This window comes from Leptodactylus fuscus, chromosome 10 (genome assembly GCF_031893055.1).
Source record: "Leptodactylus fuscus isolate aLepFus1 chromosome 10, aLepFus1.hap2, whole genome shotgun sequence".
Classification (NCBI taxonomy): Eukaryota; Metazoa; Chordata; class Amphibia; order Anura; family Leptodactylidae; genus Leptodactylus; species Leptodactylus fuscus.
In genome coordinates this window covers 88,085,083-88,109,080 of record NC_134274.1, presented here as the reverse complement: position 1 = coordinate 88,109,080, position 23,998 = coordinate 88,085,083, and the positions used below count along the sequence as shown (strand labels likewise).

General features: G+C 53.4%; 1 protein-coding gene across 2 annotated transcripts; it reads right to left on the bottom strand.

The window, feature by feature from the left end:
- Positions 1 to 30: 30 nt before the first annotated feature.
- SSRP1 (structure specific recognition protein 1) lies at positions 31 to 23,680 on the bottom strand. Of its 2 annotated transcripts, none has more exons than XM_075258480.1 (16): positions 23,558 to 23,680; positions 21,972 to 22,157; positions 20,337 to 20,442; positions 19,996 to 20,186; positions 19,449 to 19,679; positions 17,447 to 17,550; positions 16,945 to 17,073; positions 16,338 to 16,559; positions 11,997 to 12,078; positions 7,912 to 8,044; positions 7,697 to 7,742; positions 7,485 to 7,611; positions 2,257 to 2,427; positions 2,058 to 2,149; positions 1,816 to 1,981; positions 31 to 347 (listed from the first exon to the last, which is right to left on the bottom strand). In XM_075258480.1, the coding sequence occupies exons 1-16, from the start codon at positions 23,609 to 23,611 to the stop codon at positions 285 to 287; spliced, it is 2,103 nt and encodes a 700-aa protein (XP_075114581.1). In that variant the 5' UTR covers positions 23,612 to 23,680; the 3' UTR covers positions 31 to 284. The 2 variants fall into 2 exon arrangements, with proteins under 2 accessions (XP_075114581.1, XP_075114582.1); XM_075258481.1 differs by having other exon boundaries at positions 32 to 347; positions 12,006 to 12,078.
- Positions 23,681 to 23,998: the final 318 nt, after the last annotated feature.

Below are 23,998 nucleotides of genomic sequence, written 5' to 3'. Positions count from 1 at the left end.
TCCAAGAAATGGGAAGGAAACTCCAGAAAATATTTTATTACAAAAGGAGGAAAAAAACAAAAAAAACTGAATCGGAAACCAAGAACGGAGGCGAACGCTACGCGGGAATACACACCGGTCAGAAGCATCGACAACGCCATGAAATTTACAGATTCTCCTTCAGCCCCGGGGCCGCGGAAACTCAACCAAATAAAATGTTTTTTGTTTTTTTATCACAGTCCTACGACCTCTCCAACCATCCGCTGGCGCGGACAAAGCAATTCATCGTTCTGTACAAGAGCCGTCTAGTCAGAGCCCGAGTCGTTGGAGCTCGCCGGGGTGCTCGCCATTTCTTCATCATCCGATCCCTGCGCAAAAAAAAAAATTAAAAAAAAAAATCAATAAGGTATTAACCTCTTAATGACACAGCAGTTTTCGGTTTCACTACACCCACAATTATGAAACCTTCACGTTTCCTTCCTGCACAATCTCCTCCCTCCATACACTCAGCTATGCTGCCTTCATGCCGCTTCTCTCAACTCTGCTACATCCGTATCACTCCAACGCTCAGGTCTGCGACATTCACATTTCCCTCACGCAATCAGCTCCTACGCCACCATTCCCCAACCCCCACAATCTAGGCTACCTTTACCTCCTCCTCACAAACTCAGCTCTGTGGCATCCACATTTCTCCCTACACATCCCCATTAGCTCCATACTCACAGCTCTGCTCCTTCCACATTTCCCTCACACAATCAGCTTTGTCACTTCCACGTTTCCCCCACAAACTCAGCTCTCCTACTCCACTGTTCCTTGGCCCCCACAAACTAGGCTACCTTTACACCCTCCTCACAAACTCCGCTCTGTGGCATGCACATTTCCCCCTACACATCCCCATTAGCTCCATACACAGCTCTGTTACATCCACATTTCCCAGACGCAATCAGCGTTGTCACTTCCACGTTTCCCCCACAAACTCAGCTCTCCTACTCTACCGTTCCCCCACCCCCACAAACTAGGCTACCTTTACCTCCTCCTCAAACTCCGCTCTGTGGCATCCACATTTCCCCCTACACATCCCCATTAGCTCCATACTCACAGCTTTGCTCCTTCCACGTTACCCTCACACACACACAGTATTGCTACATCCACATTTCCCTCAGGCAATCAGCGTTGTCACTTCCACATTTCCCCCACAAACTCAGCTCTCCTACTCCACCGTTCCTTGGCCCCCACAAACTAGGCTACCTTTACACTCTCCTCAAAAACCCAGCTCTGTGGCATCCACATTTCCCCCTACACATCCCCATTAGCTCCATACTCACAGCTCTGCTCCTTCCACATTTCCCTCAGGCAATCAGCCTTGTCACTTCCACATTTCCCCCACAAACTCAGCTCTCCTACTCCACCGTTCCTCGGCCCCCACAAACTAGGCTACCTTTACACCCTCCTCACAAACCCAGCTCTGTGCCATCCACATTTCCCCCTACACATCCTCTTTACCCCCACAGTCACAGCCCTGCTCCTTCCACATTACTCCCACACACTCAGCACTGCTACCTCCACACTTCCCCTCACGCTTAGAACCATTAACTCCACGTTCTCCCCCTATAGGAAACCCTAGACCGCTTTTATACAGAGTATTATACAAGCTCCATCTATGCATTTGACTGTGATATCAAAGTATTGTCATCGGTTTACAGTCCTGCAGTGTGGAAGAAACTTGTCAACTTGGCTTGTGACCCTCTGAAGGAGTCTACATGACCCCAGACTGTAGTGTAGAGAACCAGTGTGCGGAGGTGAGGGAGCCGAGTACAAGGCGGTGTTCTAGCGCACCTTTTTTCGCGTGCTTTCATCGGAGGAGCTCTCGTCGCTGGTCACAAATTCCTTGCTCTTAACAGTGTTGGTCTTGACCGGAGTTCTTGCCGGAGACGAGGATTTCCCTGACTTGCCCTTATCGGACTTTCCTGCCGGTTTCCTCTCAGGTTTTGACTTCTTGTCCCTGAAACAAACAGTCAGTAGTAACCAGAAGGTAACATGGAGGTGGCGGCTGATGGGCGCCAGGTCCGCTCACTCACTTTTTGGATGTATCAGATGGGGCGTTCTCATTATATTCCTTCATGGCTTTCTCGTAATCCCGCTTGGCCTCCTCCGCTTTACGGTCCCACTCCTGGTAAAACAAACAGCAATGTAAAGAGAATGGTCGCCCCATAGCACACGAGGGAACGAACGGCCGCCAGGATCTCAATTAATCCTCCAAGGCCAAGGCTTTCTTACCTCCTTCTTATCCTTGTTCATGCTTTTCCAGATCTCTCCAGCTTTCTTGGACAGGTCTGTGATGCTGATCCCGGGATTCTCACTCTTGATCTTCTCGCGGCTGGCATTCAACCACAACATGTAGGCCGACATTGGGCGTTTGGGGGCAGCAGGGTCTTTGCCTTTCTTACCCTACAAGTGCGGAACACAACATAAGTAACTGACCCTTATATCAAACCCTCGGAGGAGGATCTCGCCCATTCTTTTTGCTTGCAATGGGCAGCAGTTGGGTAAGCAGTATCATGTCTAGTGCCCCTGCACACGGTATAATGCCCCCAGGAGGCGCCCACACAGTATAATCCCACCTTATGTCCCCAGCTCAGGCCATACACATTATAATACCCCCAACATAGCCATCACAGTCTTAGCACTGCCTGCTGTAGGGGAAACCCTAAGAGCAGTGAGAAGCATGCTCACCATCGAGTACTGAGAAGCATGCTCACCGCCCAGTACTGAGAAGCATGCTCACCGCCCAGTACTGAGAAGCATGCTCACCGCCCAGTACTGAGAAGCATGCTCACCGCCCAGTACTGAGAAGCATGCTCACCGCCCAGTACTGAGAAGCATGCTCACCGCTCACAGCCCAGTACTGAGAAGCATGCTCACCGCTCACTACCGAGTACTGAGAAGCATGCTCACCGCTCACTACCCAGTACTGAGAAGCATGCTCACCACCCAGTACTGAGAAGCATGCTCACCGCCCAGTACTGAGAAGCATGCTCACCGCCCAGTACTGAGAAGCATGCTCACCGCTCACCGCCCAGTACTGAGAAGCATGCTCACCGCCCAGTACTGAGAAGCATGCTCACCGCCCAGTACTGAGAAGCATGCTCACCACCCAGTACTGAGAAGCATGCTCACCGCCCAGTACTGAGAAGCATGCTCACCGCTCACTACCCAGTACTGAGAAGCATGCTCACCGCTCACAGCCCAGTACTGAGAAGCATGCTCACCGCTCACTGCCCAGTACTGAGAAGCATGCTCACCGCTCACTGCCCAGTACTGAGAAGCATGCTCACCGCTCACAGCCCAGTACTGAGAAGCATGCTCACCGCCCAGTACTGAGAAGCATGCTCACCGCCCAGTACTGAGAAGCATGCTCACCGCTCACCGCCCAGTACTGAGAAGCATGCTCACCGCCCAGTACTGAGAAGCATGCTCACTGCCCAGTACTGAGAAGAATGCTCACCGCTCACTACCCAATACTGAGAAGCATGCTCACCGCTAACTACCCAGTACTGAGAAGCATGCTCACCATTCACTGCCCAGTACTGAGAAGCATGCTCACCGCTCACTACCCAGTACTGAGAAGCATGCTCACCGCTCACTACCCAGTACTGAGAAGCATGCTCACCGCTCACTACCCAGTACTGAGAAGCATGCTCACCGCTAACTACCCAGTACTGAGAAGCATGCTCACCATTCACTGCCCAGTACTGAGAAGCATGCTCACCGCTCACTACCCAGTACTGAGAAGCATGCTCACCGCTCACTACCCAGTACTGAGAAGCATGCTCACCGCTCACTACCCAGTACTGAGAAGCATGCTCACCGCTCACTACCGAGTACTGAGAAGCATGCTCACCGCTCACTACCCAGTACTGAGAAGCATGCTCACCGCTCACTACCCAGTACTGAGAAGCATGCTCACCGCCCAGTACTGAGAAGCATGCTCACCGCCCAGTACTGAGAAGCATGCTCACCGCTCACTACCCAGTACTGAGAAGCATGCTCACCGCTCACTACCGAGTACTGAGAACTATGCTCACCGCTCACTACCCAGTACTGAGAAGCATGCTCACCGCCCAGTACTGAGAAGCATGCTCACCGCTCACTACCCAGTACTGAGAAGCATGCTCACCGCTCGCTACCGAGTACTGAGAACTATGCTCACCGCTCACTACCCAGTACTGAGAAGCATGCTCACCGCCCAGTACTGAGAAGCATGCTCACTACCCAGTACTGAGAAGCATGCTCACCGCCCAGTACTGAGAAGCATGCTCACCACCCAGTACTGAGAAGCATGCTCACCGCTCACTACCCAGTACTGAGAAGCATGCTCACCGCTCACTACCCAGTACTGAGAAGCATGCTCACCGCTCACAGCCCAGTACTGAGAAGCATGCTCACCGCTCACTGCCCAGTACTGAGAAGCATGCTCACCGCTCACTGCCCAGTACTGAGAAGCATGCTCACCGCTCACAGCCCAGTACTGAGAAGCATGCTCACCGCCCAGTACTGAGAAGCATGCTCACCGCCCAGTACTGAGAAGCATGCTCACCGCTCACCGCCCAGTACTGAGAAGCATGCTCACCGCCCAGTACTGAGAAGCATGCTCACTGCCCAGTACTGAGAAGAATGCTCACCGCTCACTACCCAATACTGAGAAGCATGCTCACCGCTAACTACCCAGTACTGAGAAGCATGCTCACCATTCACTGCCCAGTACTGAGAAGCATGCTCACCGCTCACTACCCAGTACTGAGAAGCATGCTCACCGCTCACTACCCAGTACTGAGAAGCATGCTCACCGCTCACTACCCAGTACTGAGAAGCATGCTCACCGCTCACTACCCAGTACTGAGAAGCATGCTCACCGCTAACTACCCAGTACTGAGAAGCATGCTCACCATTCACTGCCCAGTACTGAGAAGCATGCTCACCGCTCACTACCCAGTACTGAGAAGCATGCTCACCGCTCACTACCCAGTACTGAGAAGCATGCTCACCGCTCACTACCCAGTACTGAGAAGCATGCTCACCGCTCACTACCGAGTACTGAGAAGCATGCTCACCGCTCACTACCCAGTACTGAGAAGCATGCTCACCGCTCACCGCCCAGTACTGAGAAGCATGCTCACCGCCCAGTACTGAGAAGCATGCTCACCGCCCAGTACTGAGAAGCATGCTCACCACCCAGTACTGAGAAGCATGCTCACCGCCCAGTACTGAGAAGCATGCTCACCGCTCACTACCCAGTACTGAGAAGCATGCTCACCGCTCACAGCCCAGTACTGAGAAGCATGCTCACCGCTCACTGCCCAGTACTGAGAAGCATGCTCACCGCTCACTGCCCAGTACTGAGAAGCATGCTCACCGCTCACTGCCCAGTACTGAGAAGCATGCTCACCGCTCACAGCCCAGTACTGAGAAGCATGCTCACCGCCCAGTACTGAGAAGCATGCTCACCGCCCAGTACTGAGAAGCATGCTCACCGCTCACCGCCCAGTACTGAGAAGCATGCTCACCGCCCAGTACTGAGAAGCATGCTCACTGCCCAGTACTGAGAAGAATGCTCACCGCTCACTACCCAATACTGAGAAGCATGCTCACCGCTAACTACCCAGTACTGAGAAGCATGCTCACCATTCACTGCCCAGTACTGAGAAGCATGCTCACCGCTCACTACCCAGTACTGAGAAGCATGCTCACCGCTCACTACCCAGTACTGAGAAGCATGCTCACCGCTCACTACCCAGTACTGAGAAGCATGCTCACCGCTAACTACCCAGTACTGAGAAGCATGCTCACCATTCACTGCCCAGTACTGAGAAGCATGCTCACCGCTCACTACCCAGTACTGAGAAGCATGCTCACCGCTCACTACCCAGTACTGAGAAGCATGCTCACCGCTCACTACCCAGTACTGAGAAGCATGCTCACCGCTCACTACCGAGTACTGAGAAGCATGCTCACCGCTCACTACCCAGTACTGAGAAGCATGCTCACCGCTCACTACCCAGTACTGAGAAGCATGCTCACCGCTCACTACCCAGTACTGAGAAGCATGCTCACCGCCCAGTACTGAGAAGCATGCTCACCGCCCAGTACTGAGAAGCATGCTCACCGCTCACTACCCAGTACTGAGAAGCATGCTCACCGCTCACTACCGAGTACTGAGAACTATGCTCACCGCTCACTACCCAGTACTGAGAAGCATGCTCACCGCCCAGTACTGAGAAGCATGCTCACCGCTCACTACCCAGTACTGAGAAGCATGCTCACCGCTCACTACCGAGTACTGAGAACTATGCTCACCGCTCACTACCCAGTACTGAGAAGCATGCTCACCGCCCAGTACTGAGAAGCATGCTCACCGCCCAGTACTGAGAAGCATGCTCACCGCTCACTACCCAGTACTGAGAAGCATGCTCACCGCTCACAGCCCAGTACTGAGAAGCATGCTCACCGCTCACTGCCCAGTACTGAGAAGCATGCTCACCGCTCACTGCCCAGTACTGAGAAGCATGCTCACCGCTCACAGCCCAGTACTGAGAAGCATGCTCACCGCCCAGTACTGAGAAGCATGCTCACCGCCCAGTACTGAGAAGCATGCTCACCGCTCACCGCCCAGTACTGAGAAGCATGCTCACCGCCCAGTACTGAGAAGCATGCTCACTGCCCAGTACTGAGAAGAATGCTCACCGCTCACTACCCAATACTGAGAAGCATGCTCACCGCTAACTACCCAGTACTGAGAAGCATGCTCACCATTCACTGCCCAGTACTGAGAAGCATGCTCACCGCTCACTACCCAGTACTGAGAAGCATGCTCACCGCTCACTACCCAGTACTGAGAAGCATGCTCACCGCTCACTACCCAGTACTGAGAAGCATGCTCACCGCTAACTACCCAGTACTGAGAAGCATGCTCACCATTCACTGCCCAGTACTGAGAAGCATGCTCACCGCTCACTACCCAGTACTGAGAAGCATGCTCACCGCTCACTACCCAGTACTGAGAAGCATGCTCACCGCTCACTACCCAGTACTGAGAAGCATGCTCACCGCTCACTACCGAGTACTGAGAAGCATGCTCACCGCTCACTACCCAGTACTGAGAAGCATGCTCACCGCTCACTACCCAGTACTGAGAAGCATGCTCACCGCTCACTACCCAGTACTGAGAAGCATGCTCACCGCTCACTACCCAGTACTGAGAAGCATGCTCACCGCTCACTACCCAGTACTGAGAAGCATGCTCACCGCTCACTACCCAGTACTGAGAAGCATGCTCACCGCTCACTACCCAGTACTGAGAAGCATGCTCACCGCTCACTGTCCAGTACTGAGAAGCATGCTCACCGCTCACTACCCAGTACTGAGAAGCATGCTCCCCCCGTGTACACTCCTCATGGTAAGTGTATATGGGGTCTATAAAGGTTTTCACATCACTCCCCAAGTGTTACCTCGGCTTTTTTCCTTGGCTTCTTCTCTCTAACAATTTTCGGCTTCTTGGCCGGCTTCTTCTTCTTCTCCGCCTCTTCGTCATCGCTGCCGGCACTGGATGAACTGTTAGAGGGATTACTGTCAAATCTGTAATGGGGAGAGAAAATAAAGATGGATAAGAGGCCGACGTGCTGCGGCGGGGACCAGACACCGCAGGGTTCACTTCACTTACTCTTCTGCAACTTCATCTTCCTCCTCTCCGGGATTAAATGACTCATCTACGAGAGGGGAAAAAAACAGCAAATGTGAGACGGAGGGCGCCTAAATATATCGCACAGCAATGGCCGACTCTATACCACTCACAGAGGTGCTGCATAGTAAGGGCAGCCCACTGTATACAGTGACATCGGTCACGCACAGGCTCCCATATATCTATAGGCCTCTCACCAGTCTCATCTCCGGAGTCGTCGCTGTCCGCGTTCTCCCGAATCTTCCCTTCCTCTTTCATTCTCTCCAGATAGGCGTCATGCTGCTGATCGTCGTCAGAGTCGGCGTAGTCGTCGTACGGCTGCTTCACCCCCTACAGGAGAGCACACGAGGGGTTACAGACCTGACCGGGCCCCCCGGGGACGGACCGCAGAGCAGCTACATGTATGTGCCAGACGTGCAGATCCACTCTACACTTGTGCCGCCACGTACCACCAAAACCACATGCACTAATACGGTGTCACTGCGGTGTCAGGCGTGAACAGTGGCTTACAAATGCATGGTGCCCAATGTCTGCAAGGGTTAATTTTTGTGTACAGCGCCGTAAATAACACAGTCCGTACATCAGCCGCACACCCACTGTACATGTATATAGGAGAGGCGGGGCCTAGACACGGGCCGCAGCCTGAATATACTGCACACGTTACTCTCCATCACACTGCGCTCCACAGTCACAGCAGGACCCTTCGCCCATGTGGTCACCGCCGGCTTCGCTGCCTTCCCTCCTCCCCCCATTGGTTACAGCACAAGCCCTTTCCTCCATTTTAGTCACAGGTTTATTCACCCCCCCCCCCCCCCCCCCATCATGTAGGCACAACAGACGTGTAATCTTCACAGCTTCCCCATTGGTCACAGCAGTCCTTCTGTCCCGCATGTAGTCACAGCTGGCGCCATCTCTAGGCCCTTCCTTGAGAGGTCGCAGCGATGACCCTTTACTCCATGTGGATATAACAGACTCATTACCGTCTACTAACAGTCACCGCAGTAGCCAAATACCCCACATAGATGTAGCAGTACCTCTACCCCATATAGTCACAGTAGTACCTCTACCCCATATAGTCGCAGCAGTACCTCTACCCCCATATAGTCGCAGCAGTACCTCTACCCCCATATAGTCGCAGCAGTACCTCTACCCCATATAGTCGCAGCAGTACCTCTACCCCATATAGTCGCAGCAGTACCTCTACCCCATATAGTCGCAGCAGTAACTCTACCCCCATATAGTCACAGTAGTACCTCTACCCCATATAGTCACAGCAGTACCTCTACCCCCATATAGTCGCAGCAGTACCTCTACCCCCATATAGTCGCAGCAGTACCTCTACCCCATATAGTCGCAGCAGTACCTCTACCCCATATAGTCGCAGCAGTAACTCTACCCCCATATAGTCGCAGTAGTAACTCTACCCCCATATAGTCGCAGTAGTACCTCTACCCCCCATATAGTCGCAGCAGTACCTCTACCCCCATATAGTCGCAGCAGTACCTCTACCCCCATATAGTCGCAGCAGTACCTCTACCCCCATATAGTCGCAGCAGTACCTCTACCCCATATAGTCGCAGCAGTAACTCTACCCCCATATAGTCACAGTAGTAACTCTACCCCCATATAGTCGCAGCAGTACCTCAACCCCCATAGTCACAGCAGCTCCCCTCTACCCCCCATATAGTCACAGCAGCTCCCCTCTACCCCCATATAGTCGCAGCAGTAACTCTACCCCCATATAGTCACAGTAGTAACTCTACCCCCATATAGTCACAGTAGTACCTCTACCCCCCCATATAGTCGCAGCAGTACCTCTACCCCCATATAGTCGCAGCAGTACCTCTACCCCCATATAGTCGCAGCAGTACCTCTACCCCATATAGTCGCAGCAGTACCTCTACCCCATATAGTCGCAGCAGTACCTCTACCCCCATATAGTCGCAGCAGTACCTCTACCCCCATATAGTCGCAGCAGTACCTCTACCCCATATAGTCGCAGCAGTACCTCTACCCCATATAGTCGCAGCAGTAACTCTACCCCCATATAGTCGCAGTAGTAACTCTACCCCATATAGTCGCAGTAGTACCTCTACCCCCCATATAGTCGCAGCAGTACCTCTACCCCCATATAGTCGCAGCAGTACCTCTACCCCCATATAGTCGCAGCAGTACCTCTACCCCCATATAGTCGCAGCAGTACCTCTACCCCATATAGTCGCAGCAGTAACTCTACCCCCATATAGTCACAGTAGTAACTCTACCCCCATATAGTCGCAGCAGTACCTCAACCCCCATAGTCACAGCAGCTCCCCTCTACCCCCCATATAGTCACAGCAGCTCCCCTCTACCCCCATATAGTCGCAGCAGTAACTCTACCCCCATATAGTCACAGTAGTAACTCTACCCCCATATAGTCGCAGCAGTACCTCTACCCCCATATAGTCGCAGCAGTACCTCTACCCCCATATAGTCGCAGCAGTACCTCTACCCCATATAGTCGCAGCAGTACCTCTACCCCATATAGTCGCAGCAGTAACTCTACCCCCATATAGTCGCAGTAGTACCTCTACCCCCCATATAGTCGCAGCAGTACCTCAACCCCCATAGTCACAGCAGCTCCCCTCTACCCCCCATATAGTCGCAGCAGTACCTCTACCCCCATATAGTCACAGCAGCTCCCCTATCCCCCCATATAGTCGCAGCAGTGCCTCTACACCCCATATAGTCGCAGTAGTATCTCTACCCCCCATAGTCGCAGCAGTGCCTCTACCCCCATATAGTCACAATAGTACCTCTACCCCCATATAGTCGCAGCAGTACCTCTACCCCTCATATAGTCGCAATAGTACCTCTACCCCCCATATAGTCGCAGCAGCTCCCCTATTCCCCATATAGTCGCAGCAGTACCTCTACCCTCCCCATACAGTCGCAGTAGTAAATCCAATCCTCATATAGCCGCAGCAGCTCCCCTATCCCATATAGTCACAGGGCGCTCACTGCCACCCACTGTTTCCCCATTGGTCACAGCAGAGCCCCGTTTTCCTAATAGTCACAAGATGGGATTTCTCTGCCTTCTGTTTTTAAGGGCAGTATAATATGGAGACAAAACTGCACGAAAATCAGAACCAATGACGGCAGCGGACTTATGAGCGCGCTCCCCTCGCCTCTCACAGAAACTATTAGGCTGTTGGGGGGGGGGGGGGGGGCGTCGTTCTGTTCCTGAATTCCTTGGAGGGTTAGATTCACACTGCAATAATCCATCTTCATTACAGCCACAAATCCCACCAGACTGCAGGGCTAATACCTGACTATAGAGCGTTACCGATCCCAATGATCCGGCTAGTCCAGGCCATAAGAGCGGTGGCCAGGGCAGGACTAGCGGCTGTAGTCACGTCCATATAACACGGGCCTGGCATATCCACAATACAGGGCGGCGCCATCATGGGGCACCAACACAGGTGTAATACACACGGCTTCAGTGAGCTGGTGCACAATCCCGAGCCCGTCCTGCTCACACCGGTGCATGGCTTGTTTCGCTGTCAGTGCCGGAGCGAGCAGGACACCATTAGTACTGTAAAACCTTCTCAGGAAAGCCATGCAACCAACCATGCGGACCTACCTGAAGACCGGCAGTTACGTGAGATCAACAAAGGGAGCACAGGCTCACGATTGAGACGCGAGTGTTTCAGACGGAACTCAGGGTTAACTTGGGGTTAAAGTGTTATAGAAGAAGCTGAAGACATTACGGGTGCTGTGTTACCCCCAGAAAGAGTTAAAGGGTCACTCACAATAGCAACTTAGCACCTAAGGGGGTCAGTGGGGTCATGCTACAGGGTCACCCATCCATCACGATAGTAGGGGGTCTTGTGCGCCACATCTGAATGGAGTGACAGTCGCCGACCTCCATCCAAACGGGGCACAGAGGAGCCCCGGTCACATGATCAGTGAGGTCTTCACAATTAACCCCTTCCCACCAGTAATAACTTGTTATTGTGGGACATGAACATCTATCTGGCATGCAGGAATACAGAGGGGTGTTAGGGGTCCGGGCCTGGCGCGGCCCCTCCATCATGTGACTTCAGCCTTATAGTCCATGCGGCTATGTCCTGGTAAATACACACATGGCAAATGCACACGGCAAACGTACAACCTGGGCCGGGGGCCGAGGGCGCTGACCTGTGACTTCTATCATAAAAAGGAGAGGAGACAGCCGTGAGTCAGAGTCTGCCGGGGGACGTGCGGAGGGGCCGCTCGCACCGCGCTCGCACCGCGCTCGCACCGCACTCACCTCTTTCAGGCCTCGGTTCTTGATGTTCAGTTTCTTTGCGTTGACAAAGTCAAAGAGTTTCCCGTATTCCTCCCTGCGGAAGAGAAAGGATCGAAGTTATAGCCGGTCGCACTTACATCAGCTGACCTAACGGGGAGACCCCGCCCATTCACACGGGGGACCGCCCTCTATAACCACATCATGTGACAGTCAGCACTGATCACAGCACCTGAGGGGTTAAACAGCCAGGACCGGCGCTCTGCCCGCACTCAGGTGCCCGCGGACCATCACACTGTGCGGTCTATGGACATGACGGGAACCAAAGAGACAATCACCCCAAAAAGTGCTGAGTCACTACAACTGGGTGATATTATCTGACCCCCTAGTGACAGCCAGTGGTACTGCAGCTACTGTGAGCAGAGGGAGGACACAGACACACAGAGGAGAGAACTAAGAGAGTGCCCGGCCCAGACACAGAGGAGAGAACTAAGAGAGCGCCCGGCCCAGACAGAGGAGAGAACTAAGAGAGTGCCCGGCCCAGACACAGAGGAGAGAACTAAGAGAGTGCCCGGCCCAGACACAGAGGAGAGAACTAAGAGAGTGCCCGGCCCAGACAGAGGAGAGAACTAAGAGAGTGCCCGGCCCAGACAGAGGAGAGAACTAAGAGAGTGCCCGGCCCAGACAGAGGAGAGAACTAAGAGAGTGCCCGGCCCAGACACAGAGGAGAGAACTAAGAGAGCGCCCGGCCCAGACAGAGGAGAGAACTAAGAGAGTGCCCGGCCCAGACACAGAGGAGAGAACTAAGAGAGTGCCCGGCCCAGACACAGAGGAGAGAACTAAGAGAGTGCCCTGCCCAGACAGAGGAGAGAACTAAGAGAGTGCCCGGCCCAGACAGAGGAGAGAACTAAGAGAGTGCCCGGCCCAGACACAGAGGAGAGAACTAAGAGAGTGCCCGGCCCAGACACAGAGGAGAGAACTAAGAGAGTGCCCGGCCCAGACACAGAGGAGAGAACTAAGAGAGTGCCCGGCCCAGACACAGAGGAGAGAACTAAGAGAGTGCCCGGCCCAGACACAGAGGAGAGAACTAAGAGAGTGCCCGGCCCAGACACAGAGGAGAGAACTAAGAGAGTGCCCGGCCCAGACACAGAGGAGAGAACTAAGAGAGTGCCCGGCCCAGACACAGAGGAGAGAACTAAGAGAGTGCCCGGCCCAGACACAGAGGAGAGAACTAAGAGAGTGCCCTGCCCAGACACAGAGGAGAGAACTAAGAGAGTGCCCTGCCCAGACACAGAGGAGAGAACTAAGAGAGTGCCCGGCCCAGACACAGCGGAGAGAACTAAGAGAGTGCCCGGCCCAGACACAGAGGAGAGAACTAAGAGAGTGCCCGGCCCAGACAGAGGAGAGAACTAAGAGAGTGCCCGGCCCAGACACAGAGGAGAGAACTAAGAGAGTGCCCGGCCCAGACACAGAGGAGAGAACTAAGAGAGTGCCCGGGGCAGACACAGAGGAGAGAACTAAGAGAGTGCCCGGGCCAGACACAGAGGAGAGAACTAAGAGAGTGCCCGGCCCAGACACAGAAGAGAGAACTAAGAGAGTCCCCGGCCCAGACACAGAGGAGAGAACTAAGAGAGTGCCCGGCCCAGAAACAGAGGAGAGAACTAAGAGAGTGCCCGGCCCAGACACAGAGGAGAGAACTAAGAGAGTGCCCGGCTCAGACATAGAAGAGAGAACTAAGAGAGTGCCCGGCCCAGACACAGAGGAGAGAACTAAGAGAGTGCCCAGCTCAGACACAGAGGAGAGAACTAAGAGAGTGCCCGGCCCAGACACAGAGGAGAGAACTAACAGAGTGCCCGGCCCAGACACAGAGGAGAGCACTAAGAGAGCGCCCGGCCCAGACATAGAAGAGAGAACTAAGAGAGTGCCCGGCCCAGACAGAGGAGAGAACTAAGAGAGTGCCCGGCCCAGACACAGAGGAGAGAACTAAGAGAGTGCCCGGCCCAGACAGAGGAGAGAACTAAGAGAGTGCCCGGCCCAGACACAGAGGAGAGAACTAAGAGAGTGCCCGGGCCAGACACAGAGGAGAGAACTAAGAGAGTGCCCGGCCCAGACACAGAGGAGAGAACTAAGAGAGCGCCCGGCCCAGACACAGAGGAGAGAACTAAGAGAGCGCCCGGCCCAGACACAGAAGAGAGAACTAAGAGAGCGCCCGGCCCAGACACAGAAGAGAGCACTAAGAGAGCGCCCGGCCCAGACATAGAAGAGAGAACTAAGAGAGTCCCCGGCCCAGACACAGAGGAGAGCACTAAGAGAGTGCCCGGCCCAGACACAGAGGAGAGAACTAAGAGAGTGCCCGGCCCAGACACAGAGGAGAGAACTAAGAGAGTGCCCGGCCCAGACACAGAGAGCACTAAGAGAGTGCCCTGCCCAGACACAGAGGAGAGCACTAAGAGAGTGCCCGGCCCAGACACAGAGAGCACTAAGAGAGTGCCCTGCCCAGACACAGAGGAGAGCACTAAGAGAGTGCCCGGCCCAGACAGAGGAGAGAACTAAGAGAGTGCCCAGCCCAGACACAGAGGAGAGAACTAAGAGAGTGCCCAGCCCAGACACAGAGGAGAGAACTAAGAGAGTGCCCGGCCCAGACACAGAGGAGAGAACTAAGAGAGTGCCCGGCCCAGACACAGAAGAGAGAATTAAGAGAGTGCCCGGCCCAGACACAGAGGAGAGAACTAAGAGAGTGCCCGGCCCAGACAGAGAGGAGAGAACTAAGAGAGAGCCCGGCCCAGACACAGAGGAGAGCACAGCGAGAGTGCCCGGCCCAGATACAGAGAGAACTAAGAGAGTGCCCGGCCCAGACAGAAAGGAGAGCACAGCGAGAGTGCCCGGCCCAGATACAGAGGAGAGAACTAAGAGAGTGCCCGGCCCAGACAGAAAGGAGAGCACAGCGAGAGTACCCGGCCCAGACAGAGGAGAGAACTAGGAGAGTGCCCGGCCCAGACACAGAGGAGAGAACTAAGAGAGTGCCCGGCCCAGACACAGAGGAGAGAACTGAGAGAGTGCCCGGCCCAGACAGAGGAGAGAACTAAGAGAGTGCCCGGCCCAGACACAGAGGAGAGAACTAAGAGAGTGCCCGGCCCAGACACAGAGGAGAGAACTAAGAGAGTGCCCGGCCCAGACAGAGGAGAGAACTAAGAGAGTGCCCGGCCCAGACACAGAGGAGAGAACTAAGAGAGTGCCCGGCCCAGACACAGAGGAGAGAACTAAGAGAGTGCCCGGCCCAGACACAGAGGAGAGAACTAAGAGAGTGCCCGGCCCAGACACAGAGGAGAGAACTAAGAGAGTGCCCGGCCCAGACACAGAGGAGAGAACTAAGAGAGTGCCCGGCCCAGACACAGAGGAGAGCACTAAGAGAGTGCCCGGGCCAGACACAGAGGAGAGAACTATGAGAGTGCCCGGCCCAGACACAGAGGAGAGAACTAAGAGAGTGCTCAGCCCAGACACAGAGGAGAGCACTAAGAGAGTGCCCGGCCCAGACACAGAGGAGAGCACTGTGAGAACACCTTATTCAAACATAGGGGAGAGAAACATAAGAATACCTTACTCCATCATGGGGAGAGAACTGTGAGAGTACCCTGACTGATTGTAGAGAGCACTGTGCGAGTACCCAGCCCAAACACAGAGGAGAGATCTATGAGGACACCCTACCCAATAATAGGGGAGAGAACTGTGACAGTACTCTACTTGATCATAGAGGAGAGTGCTGTGAGAGCGCCCTACCCCATCACCAAGGAGAGAAGAGACATCAATCAGAGACTGAGCGCTGTGAGAAGACTCTCTGTCCTGTCCAGCACTGACATGGTCACCACAGAACAGGAATGAGAGATGAAAGTGTTCTTCTCTTTGTGTTCCCCTCCCCACCTTGGGTTGTCCACTTGGCTCCCCGGGCTCCAGCACTTATTAACACCGGTCCTCACCCTCGACTACCAAAAAGGCAGCATTGCCCCAGACCAGGGGCCAGAAACCTTCCGCACTCCGGCTGCTGTGAATCTACCGATCCTACAATGCTCCATTCACTTCCATGGGAGTTCCTAGAGCAGCAGAGAAGCATGCATGCTGGGAGTTGTAGTTTTACAACAGCTGGAGTGCCGAAGGTTATATACCCCTGCCCGAGACAACCAGGAAACCAACTATTAATCTTTCACCACCCTAGAGAACCAAGCCTAGTGACACACACCCCTCCACTGCTCCAGACCACCTATGTTACCTCTAGTTCAGGTTGCGCCTCGGGTGGTGGCTCTAAACCTTCTGCGCACTTACCCCAGGCACAACACCCTTACACTGCCAGACAGAACCAACCTTTCGATGTTGCTGAAGGTGTATTGCGATCCCTGCTTGGTCTCGATTTCAAAGTCAAAGGAGCGAGTCGTGGTGGTGCCACGGGCAAAGTTCACACAATTGACTTCGTCAAACCGGACGTGGACGGGCGGCTTGTGCACGTAGATGAAGCCTCGCTCCAGAGGATACAGCAGTCCTGAGCTGGCCTTGTACGAGCACGTGATGCACTGAGCTCCGGAGTGCCTGCACAAGAGAAAGAAAGACACGCGGGGTCAACATGGCGGACGGGGAAGAAATAATCACACCCCTACCATGTGTCGCCTATACTGTATAGATGGAACGTAATGAGGGCGGGGGCTCCGTACATACCGGCCCTAGCTGGGGGGTGAGGTGCCGTAGCTGTGCTGATCACCAGGGGCAGAGCCCTAAATGTGCAGCTTCATCCTGGTGCAAACTCCTTACATAGAGACATTTACCCAACCCCCCGCGCAGGAGAAAATCGCACCAATTACCCGCAGCAACCAAACTCTGCGCTCTCATTTAAGGAGACTGAAAGCCCCGACCGGATTGGTTTTTAAGGGCGACGGTACCAGTATATTAGGACCTCTGCTGACATGGGGTCACTCACCCTTGGAAGTTTCCAGGCACGGTGATTTTGCGGTTTACGAGGGCCTTCATGACGCGGCTCACCATCTCGTACAGACACCCCGACATGTTCTTCTTCAGCTTTCCTTCAAATCGCTTTTCAACTTCTTCTCTAAGAAGGAAAAAAAAGATCGAAGCGATAAACGGATGGCGGAAATACGACCATGACCAGCGCGGGAGTGCGGCGCCAACATGCCCCAAGGTATGACAGGCGCCATATAGTGCAATAAACCTGGTGCAGGTGCAGAGACCCCGGGACATCAGTAAGCGGACGGCATCGGGGATGGTCTTATGCTCATGGCCCAGGACACATGGATGTGACAGAGTGGGGTCTCCTGCCCCATCCAGTGGTAGTTTTATCTCACAGATGACGCACCACATGTGATTTTGCATTAAAGGGTTACAATATGAGAAGGGGCCCCCTGTACGAACACAATAGAGGGGTCTATAACACTACAGGGCTGCACGGCAGGACCAGCACTCACTCGCTCATGTTGAGGGTCAATGTGATGTCCTCGTCTTTCGAGAAGAGCAGGATTAAGAAGTGATAGCGGGTCTGTCCCTGCTTGATCGGAGGATCCAAACTTATCTGCGGTGAAGAAGAACACGTAGGGTTAATGTAATATCCTCTACAGCACACACCTATAGGCTGCAGTCCTGAAGAGGTCATGGACATGGCAGCGGGTAAGTATATGACACATAGGTGATGGGTATAATATAGAGTGCGGGCAGCCATGACTTCTGTACTGGCATAGAAGATTACTTATACGGTCTAAGACGACGTGAAGACCAGCCATATACCTGGTGCAGAGGCGCCCCCTACTGTCCAATTAGCTTATTACAAATACTCAGAAATAAGCAGACCCCAAAACATGAATATTAGGGACCAGCGGTATAACCTAAATCAAAAATTGCAATTAATCAGACATTTGACCTTGATTAATAGCAATGACTTAGCAATGATTACGTGTTGGGTGAACCTTGTGGGAGTCGTCTCACAAGGTTCCCCGGCTGTTTTGTTTGCACCAAACCAAAAATACTATTATTCTGTAGCGTCTCTGCTCCTCAGACCCCCCCTTCCCCAAGTATAATAACCAGAGGGGGTGAGCAAACAGAAGAAACCCTGTTACTCACTTCTCCATGGCCCCGGCATGAACCCCTCTTCTCTTCTGTGATTAGGCCTCAGCAGTCACGACAGTCACACTTCAATGCAATGCTTGCACCTAAGTGTCACAAGGCCACATGGCATCAGAGGAGAAGAGGGATCCGAACTAGAGCCCAAGAGAGGCGAGCGAGACCCAGGAGGAGAGGCGAGCGAGACCCAGGAGGAGAGGCGAGCGAGACCCAGGAGGAGAGGCCAGCGAGACCCAGGAGGAGAGGCCAGCGAGACCACGGAGGAGAGGCGAGCGAGACCCAGGAGGAGAGGCCAGCGAGACCACGGAGGAGAGGCCAGCGAGACCACGGAGGAGAGGCCAGCGAGACCACGGAGGAGAGGCGAGCGAGACCCAGGAGGAGAGGCGAGCGAGACCCAGGAGGAGAGGCGAGCGAGACCCAGAAGGAGAGGCGAGCGAGACCACGGAGGAGAGGCGAGCGAGACCCAGGAGGAGAGGCGAGCGAGACCCAGGAGGAGAGGCGAGCGAGACCCAGGAGGAGAGGCGAGCGAGACCCAGGAGAAACGAGGGAGACCCAGGAGAGGCAAGCGAGACCACGGAGGAGAGGCGAACGAGACCACGGAGGAGAGGCGAGCGAGACCCAGGAGGAGAGGCGAGCGAGACCCAGGAGGAGAGGCGAGCGAGACCCAGGAGGAGAGGCGAGCGAGACCCAGGAGAAACGAGGGAGACCCAGGAGAGGCAAGCGAGACCACGGAGGAGAGGAGAGCGAGACCCAGGAGGAGAGGAGAGCGAGACCCAGGAGGAGAGGCGAGCGAGACCCAGGAGGAGAGGCGAGCGAGACCCAGGAGGAGAGGCGAGCGAGACCCAGGAGGAGAGGCCAGCGAGACCACGGAGGAGAGGCCAGCGAGACCCAGAAGGAGAGGCGAGCGAGACCACGGAGGAGAGGCGAGCGAGACCACGGAGGAGAGGCCAGCGAGACCCAGGAGGAGAGGCCAGCGAGACCCAGGAGGAGAGGCCAGCGAGACCACGGAGGAGAGGCCAGCGAGACCACGGAGGAGAGGCGAGCGAGACCACGGAGGAGAGGCGAGCGAGACCCAGGAGAGGCGAGCGAGACCCAGGAGGAGAGGCGAGCGAGACCCAGGAGAAACGAGGGAGACCCAGGAGAGGCGAGCGAGACCCAGGAGGAGAGGCGAGCGAGACCCAGGAGAAACGAGGGAGACCCAGGAGGAGAGGCGAGCGAGACCCAGGAGGAGAGGCGAGGGAGACCCAGGAGAGGCGAGTGAAACTGTTTCTTCTGTTCAGTCACCTCCTCGGAGCCTCTGATCATTATACTCTAATAGCACGACTCCCAGCCCGAGCCCATGGACAGACTTACCACAAAGAACATCTGGCGCTGATCCTTATGTGGCAGGAGGAAGAGTCGCAGCACGGTTGTGTAGGGGATTTTGTAGTCAAAGGTTTTTCCATGCAAGTGGAGGAAGGTGGGGTAGATGCGAATGTCGTAGCGACCACGAGGAGTGAGGCACTGCAGCTCCCGGAAAATGCAGACCGCATCGCCTGTCGCCTGGATGACGTCTGCCTTGGAGAGGACGTTCTTAGCAAACGCCTAAACGTAGAGGAAGAAATGCAGATAAATGACGGTGGACACGTGTGAGCACACACAGGAGGGTTATTGGAGCACGCCCCAGCTGGACGCGGCACCACAAGATGTCCTGCACGGCCACGATCTGACCCATAACCTACAAAAACCAAGGACTTGTACTTTGCGAGGCGAGCAGTCACAGAATCGCAGTTCAGCCCCAGTCTAGGAGGTTAACTCAGTAATATCTCCCATCATGGACGACAGCATCAGTGTCTGCCACCCCCGAGCACTACTGCCGTACATGTAGGGAGGGGGCCACGAGAGGTCAGTTCACCATTACCTCTACCGGATCGCCTCCGTCGTCTTGTGTGGGCGGGACATAGAAACGAATCTCCATCAGCGACACCTCCGAATCGTCATTCTGGTGAAACTCCAGCGTCACCTCGTTCTTCCCGGTGGTGCACTGAGACACGTTACTGAGCGGGAGCTCAAAGGCCGGCTGCTCCCCGATATCGAAAGAGAGAAGCTGACCTGCAAGACGGGAGGGGGGAAACATAAGGGACATGTGATGTAAGTGCCGAGAGCTGTCATGGTGTGAACAGCGCTGGACCTGTGCACTATACAGTCATGGACGTGACCACCAGTATAACGTAACCCTCACAACCAGCAAAGCAGACGCACCTCCAAAGCGAGCACTGCCCCAGTTCCAGCCTTTCACACACAGATCCTTCTCCGTCAGCTCCACATGGAAGTGCGTCTTGAAGAAGTCGGCCAGCTTCTCATACTCCTGAGGAGAAACAGAAGGATATAGTCAGAGGTGATGTATACGGCTGTGTGCACACTTGTGTCAAGGCTTCAGGGCGCACTGTATGTTATGTCTGATCACCGCCCCGGGGGTCTGGAGAGAGTTTGGATTTAGACGTTTCGTGAGGTCTGTGTGCTAAAAGGACGTGGGATTTTAAAATGGGCGTGGCCTGTGTCACCATTAATCAGAATCTCCCCGCCCTAATCTAGTCTAGCTGCCCAGTGATGACGCCCCAGTACAAGTCTATGGAGGAGCACTGTCAGGAGGGGCGCCCTCACAGCCCAGCTAGACCGTCAGGGACGCCCTTCTAACGGCACCGGGGCACAGAGCGGGGCAGCCGACACAGGACTGCTTTCTGGCCGTGTATAAAACCACATGTGCCCGAGGACAGGAGAGGTCCCCTTTAACCCCTTCCCGCCGATGGCATTTTTTGATTTTCGTTTTTGACTCCCCTCCTTCTAAACCCCATAACTTTTTTATTTCTCCGCTCCCAGAGCCATATGAGGTCTTAATTTTTCTTCATGATGCCGCCATTAATTATTCTGTATAATGTACTGGGAAGCAGGGAAAAAATTCAGAATGGGGTGGATTTGAAGAAAAAATGCATTTCTGCGACTTTCTTACGGGCTTTGGTTTTACGGCGTTCACTGCGCAGCCACAATGACCTATCCCCTGTATTCTATGTTTCGGTACGGTTCCGGGGATACCAAATGTATATGGTTTTATTTACATTTTGATCCCTTAAAAAAAATCCAAAACTGTGTTAAAAAATTTTTTTTCTAAAAGTCGCCATATTCCGACGGCCGTAACTTTTCTATACGTGCGTGTACGGGGATGCATAGGGCGTCTTTTTTTGCGGGACCGGGGGTACTTTGTAGTTCTACCATTTTCGGGAAATGTTATTGCTTTGATCACTTTTTATTCAAATTTTTATCAGAATCAAAACAGTGAAAAAACGGCTGTTTGGCACTTTTGACTATTTTTCCCGCTACGGCGTTTACCGAACAGGAAAAATATTTGTATAGCTTTGTAGAGCGGGCGATTTCGGACGCGGGGATACCTAACATGTATGTGTTTCACAGTTTTTAACCACTTTTATATGTGTTCTAGGGAAAGGGGGGGTGATTTGAACTTTTAAAACTTTTTATATTTTTTTTTATTTATTTTTTTGCATTTATTAGACCCCCTAGGGGTGTTGAACCCCAGGGGGTCTGATCACTAATGCAATGCATTACAATGCTAATGCATTGCACTGCAAAAAATCATCCTCTCTTTTGCAGGCTGCATAGACCAGCCTGCAAAACAGACAATTTGCAGACAAGCCTGGGAGCCTTGTACAGCCTTGTCATCTCTAGCAGCGATGGTTGTCCTGCACACATCAGACCCCCCGTCCTATAGGCAGGACATCAGCTCAACCCCTTTAATATGAAGGAAGGGTGAGACGTAGCAGTCGGCGCTCTCAGGCACACGCTTAGTCATGTGACCACGTGCTGGAGTATCCGTGTACTTACCCCCTCCCTGAAGCCGTCATACTTATACACATGGCCTGCACGTGTTAGAAGCTTGATGCCGTGCCCAAGCGCTACCCGGCGCCACACGCCCTCCGACAGGTCAGCAGCGGCAATGTTCTCCACCTTCCCAGTCTTGCTGTTCTTGTACATGAGCCCGGCTTTGGATAAGCGGAGGCGGCCATCGTTCTGCGAGAGATTCATAACATGAACATGAAAGGTTATTACAATGTCACGTTGTGGCCGGAGGAGACCTGAGAGATGGCCGGGCGCTCAGAAGACCCCGCACTCATGTTACATACAGAGCCCAGGGTCTGGCGGACCACCACTACACAGAGGTCATGTCTGCACCCACTGAACACAATGGGAAGGAGAATCCCCCCAGATTCTGCCGCGGGGATGTGAGGACACCGGTCACTACGTCTTCTGCTGCTCCATGACGGGATCTAGGCCGATCATCACACCCAGTGACCTCACCATCTACAGCGGTCACATGACCCGACCAAGTAGTACAAGTCACATGACCAGACTGAATCGTGCTGAGAGTGGTCACACGTCCGGAGCTTTGGCGGTTTTATAGACCACTGGAAAGCGGAGAGTGCGCGTCCGGGGGGCCGGAGATCCGTCACTGCGCGGTCAGGACGCCAATGACAGTACAATGCTATGGGAGAATACTGGCAGGAGGGCGCCCCTCACCCCCCAGGGATAACACTGAATATTAAGGACTGTCCTACTGATACTGGAGACATAGTGGGGTCAAAGCAAACGCAACGGAAATCTCCAGCAGCGGGAACGCCGACAGTGCGCCGATCTCAGCATTCTGGTGGTGTCTAATACCGCGGGGGCCGAGGACGGGAAAGCTGCTGCGTAACTCACATATGGGGGCACTGTATGGGGTAAGGAGGAGCAATCACAGGGCCGTCCTGTCACATATATACACAAATATATATATAGCCATAATATACAGACATGACATATACCGTATCATACCGTATATACAGACATCACATATATAATACACATATCATACCATATATATATACAGACATCACATATACACATAAATATAGCTAGATTATTACACATACATCACATATACCGTATATACAGACATCACATATATATATATATATATTATACACACATCATACCGTATATACAGACATCACATATATATATATATATATATTATACACACATCATACCGTATATATAGACATCACATATATAATACACATATCATACCATATATACAGACATCACATATACACATAAATATAGCTAGATTATTACACATACATCACATATACCGTATCATACCATATATACAGACATCACATACATACGGTATTATACACACACCACATATATAGCTATATTATTATACACAGACACCACATATACATAATATATATATTATATATATATATATTACTCACACGTAACATATACACTATATACACGCACACATCACACAGTTATACATACAATAATCTGATTACATATATTATACACATATTACACACACACTATATACATATATATATACACACCACACGTCACTACACGTCCCGGTGTCCCGGCCTTACCATAGATCCCTTCACCTCCTGGTAAATGTCGTTAAACTCCAAAGTGTCGGCCATGGTGTCACGTGTCCCGCGGTACCGGAGCTGCTCCTCTTCCCGCCAGAGCACGCTGGGCCGCCGGAAGTCACTCTGTTGCACTTCCGGGCAGGCTCGCGGCAGCCACCGATCCAGCTACGTCACTTCCTCTCTGCCAATCGCCTGTGCGTGCGGCCGCCATGTTGTGGTTGGAGGAGTCGCTCCTGCTTTGTACTGGGCCTGAAGCGGCGCTGTCGGGTGTTATTCTGTACACTAGAACAACATCTGCCATAGCACATAGCATGTCATACCAAATGTCTCCTGTAGTGGTCGCTGGATTTTCCCGACAGAGTGATCTATGCAGAGCCCTAGTCAGCCTATGTGGGCGGGGCCAGCGCTGGTCACTCATCCCAGTCACAGCTCCAGTGA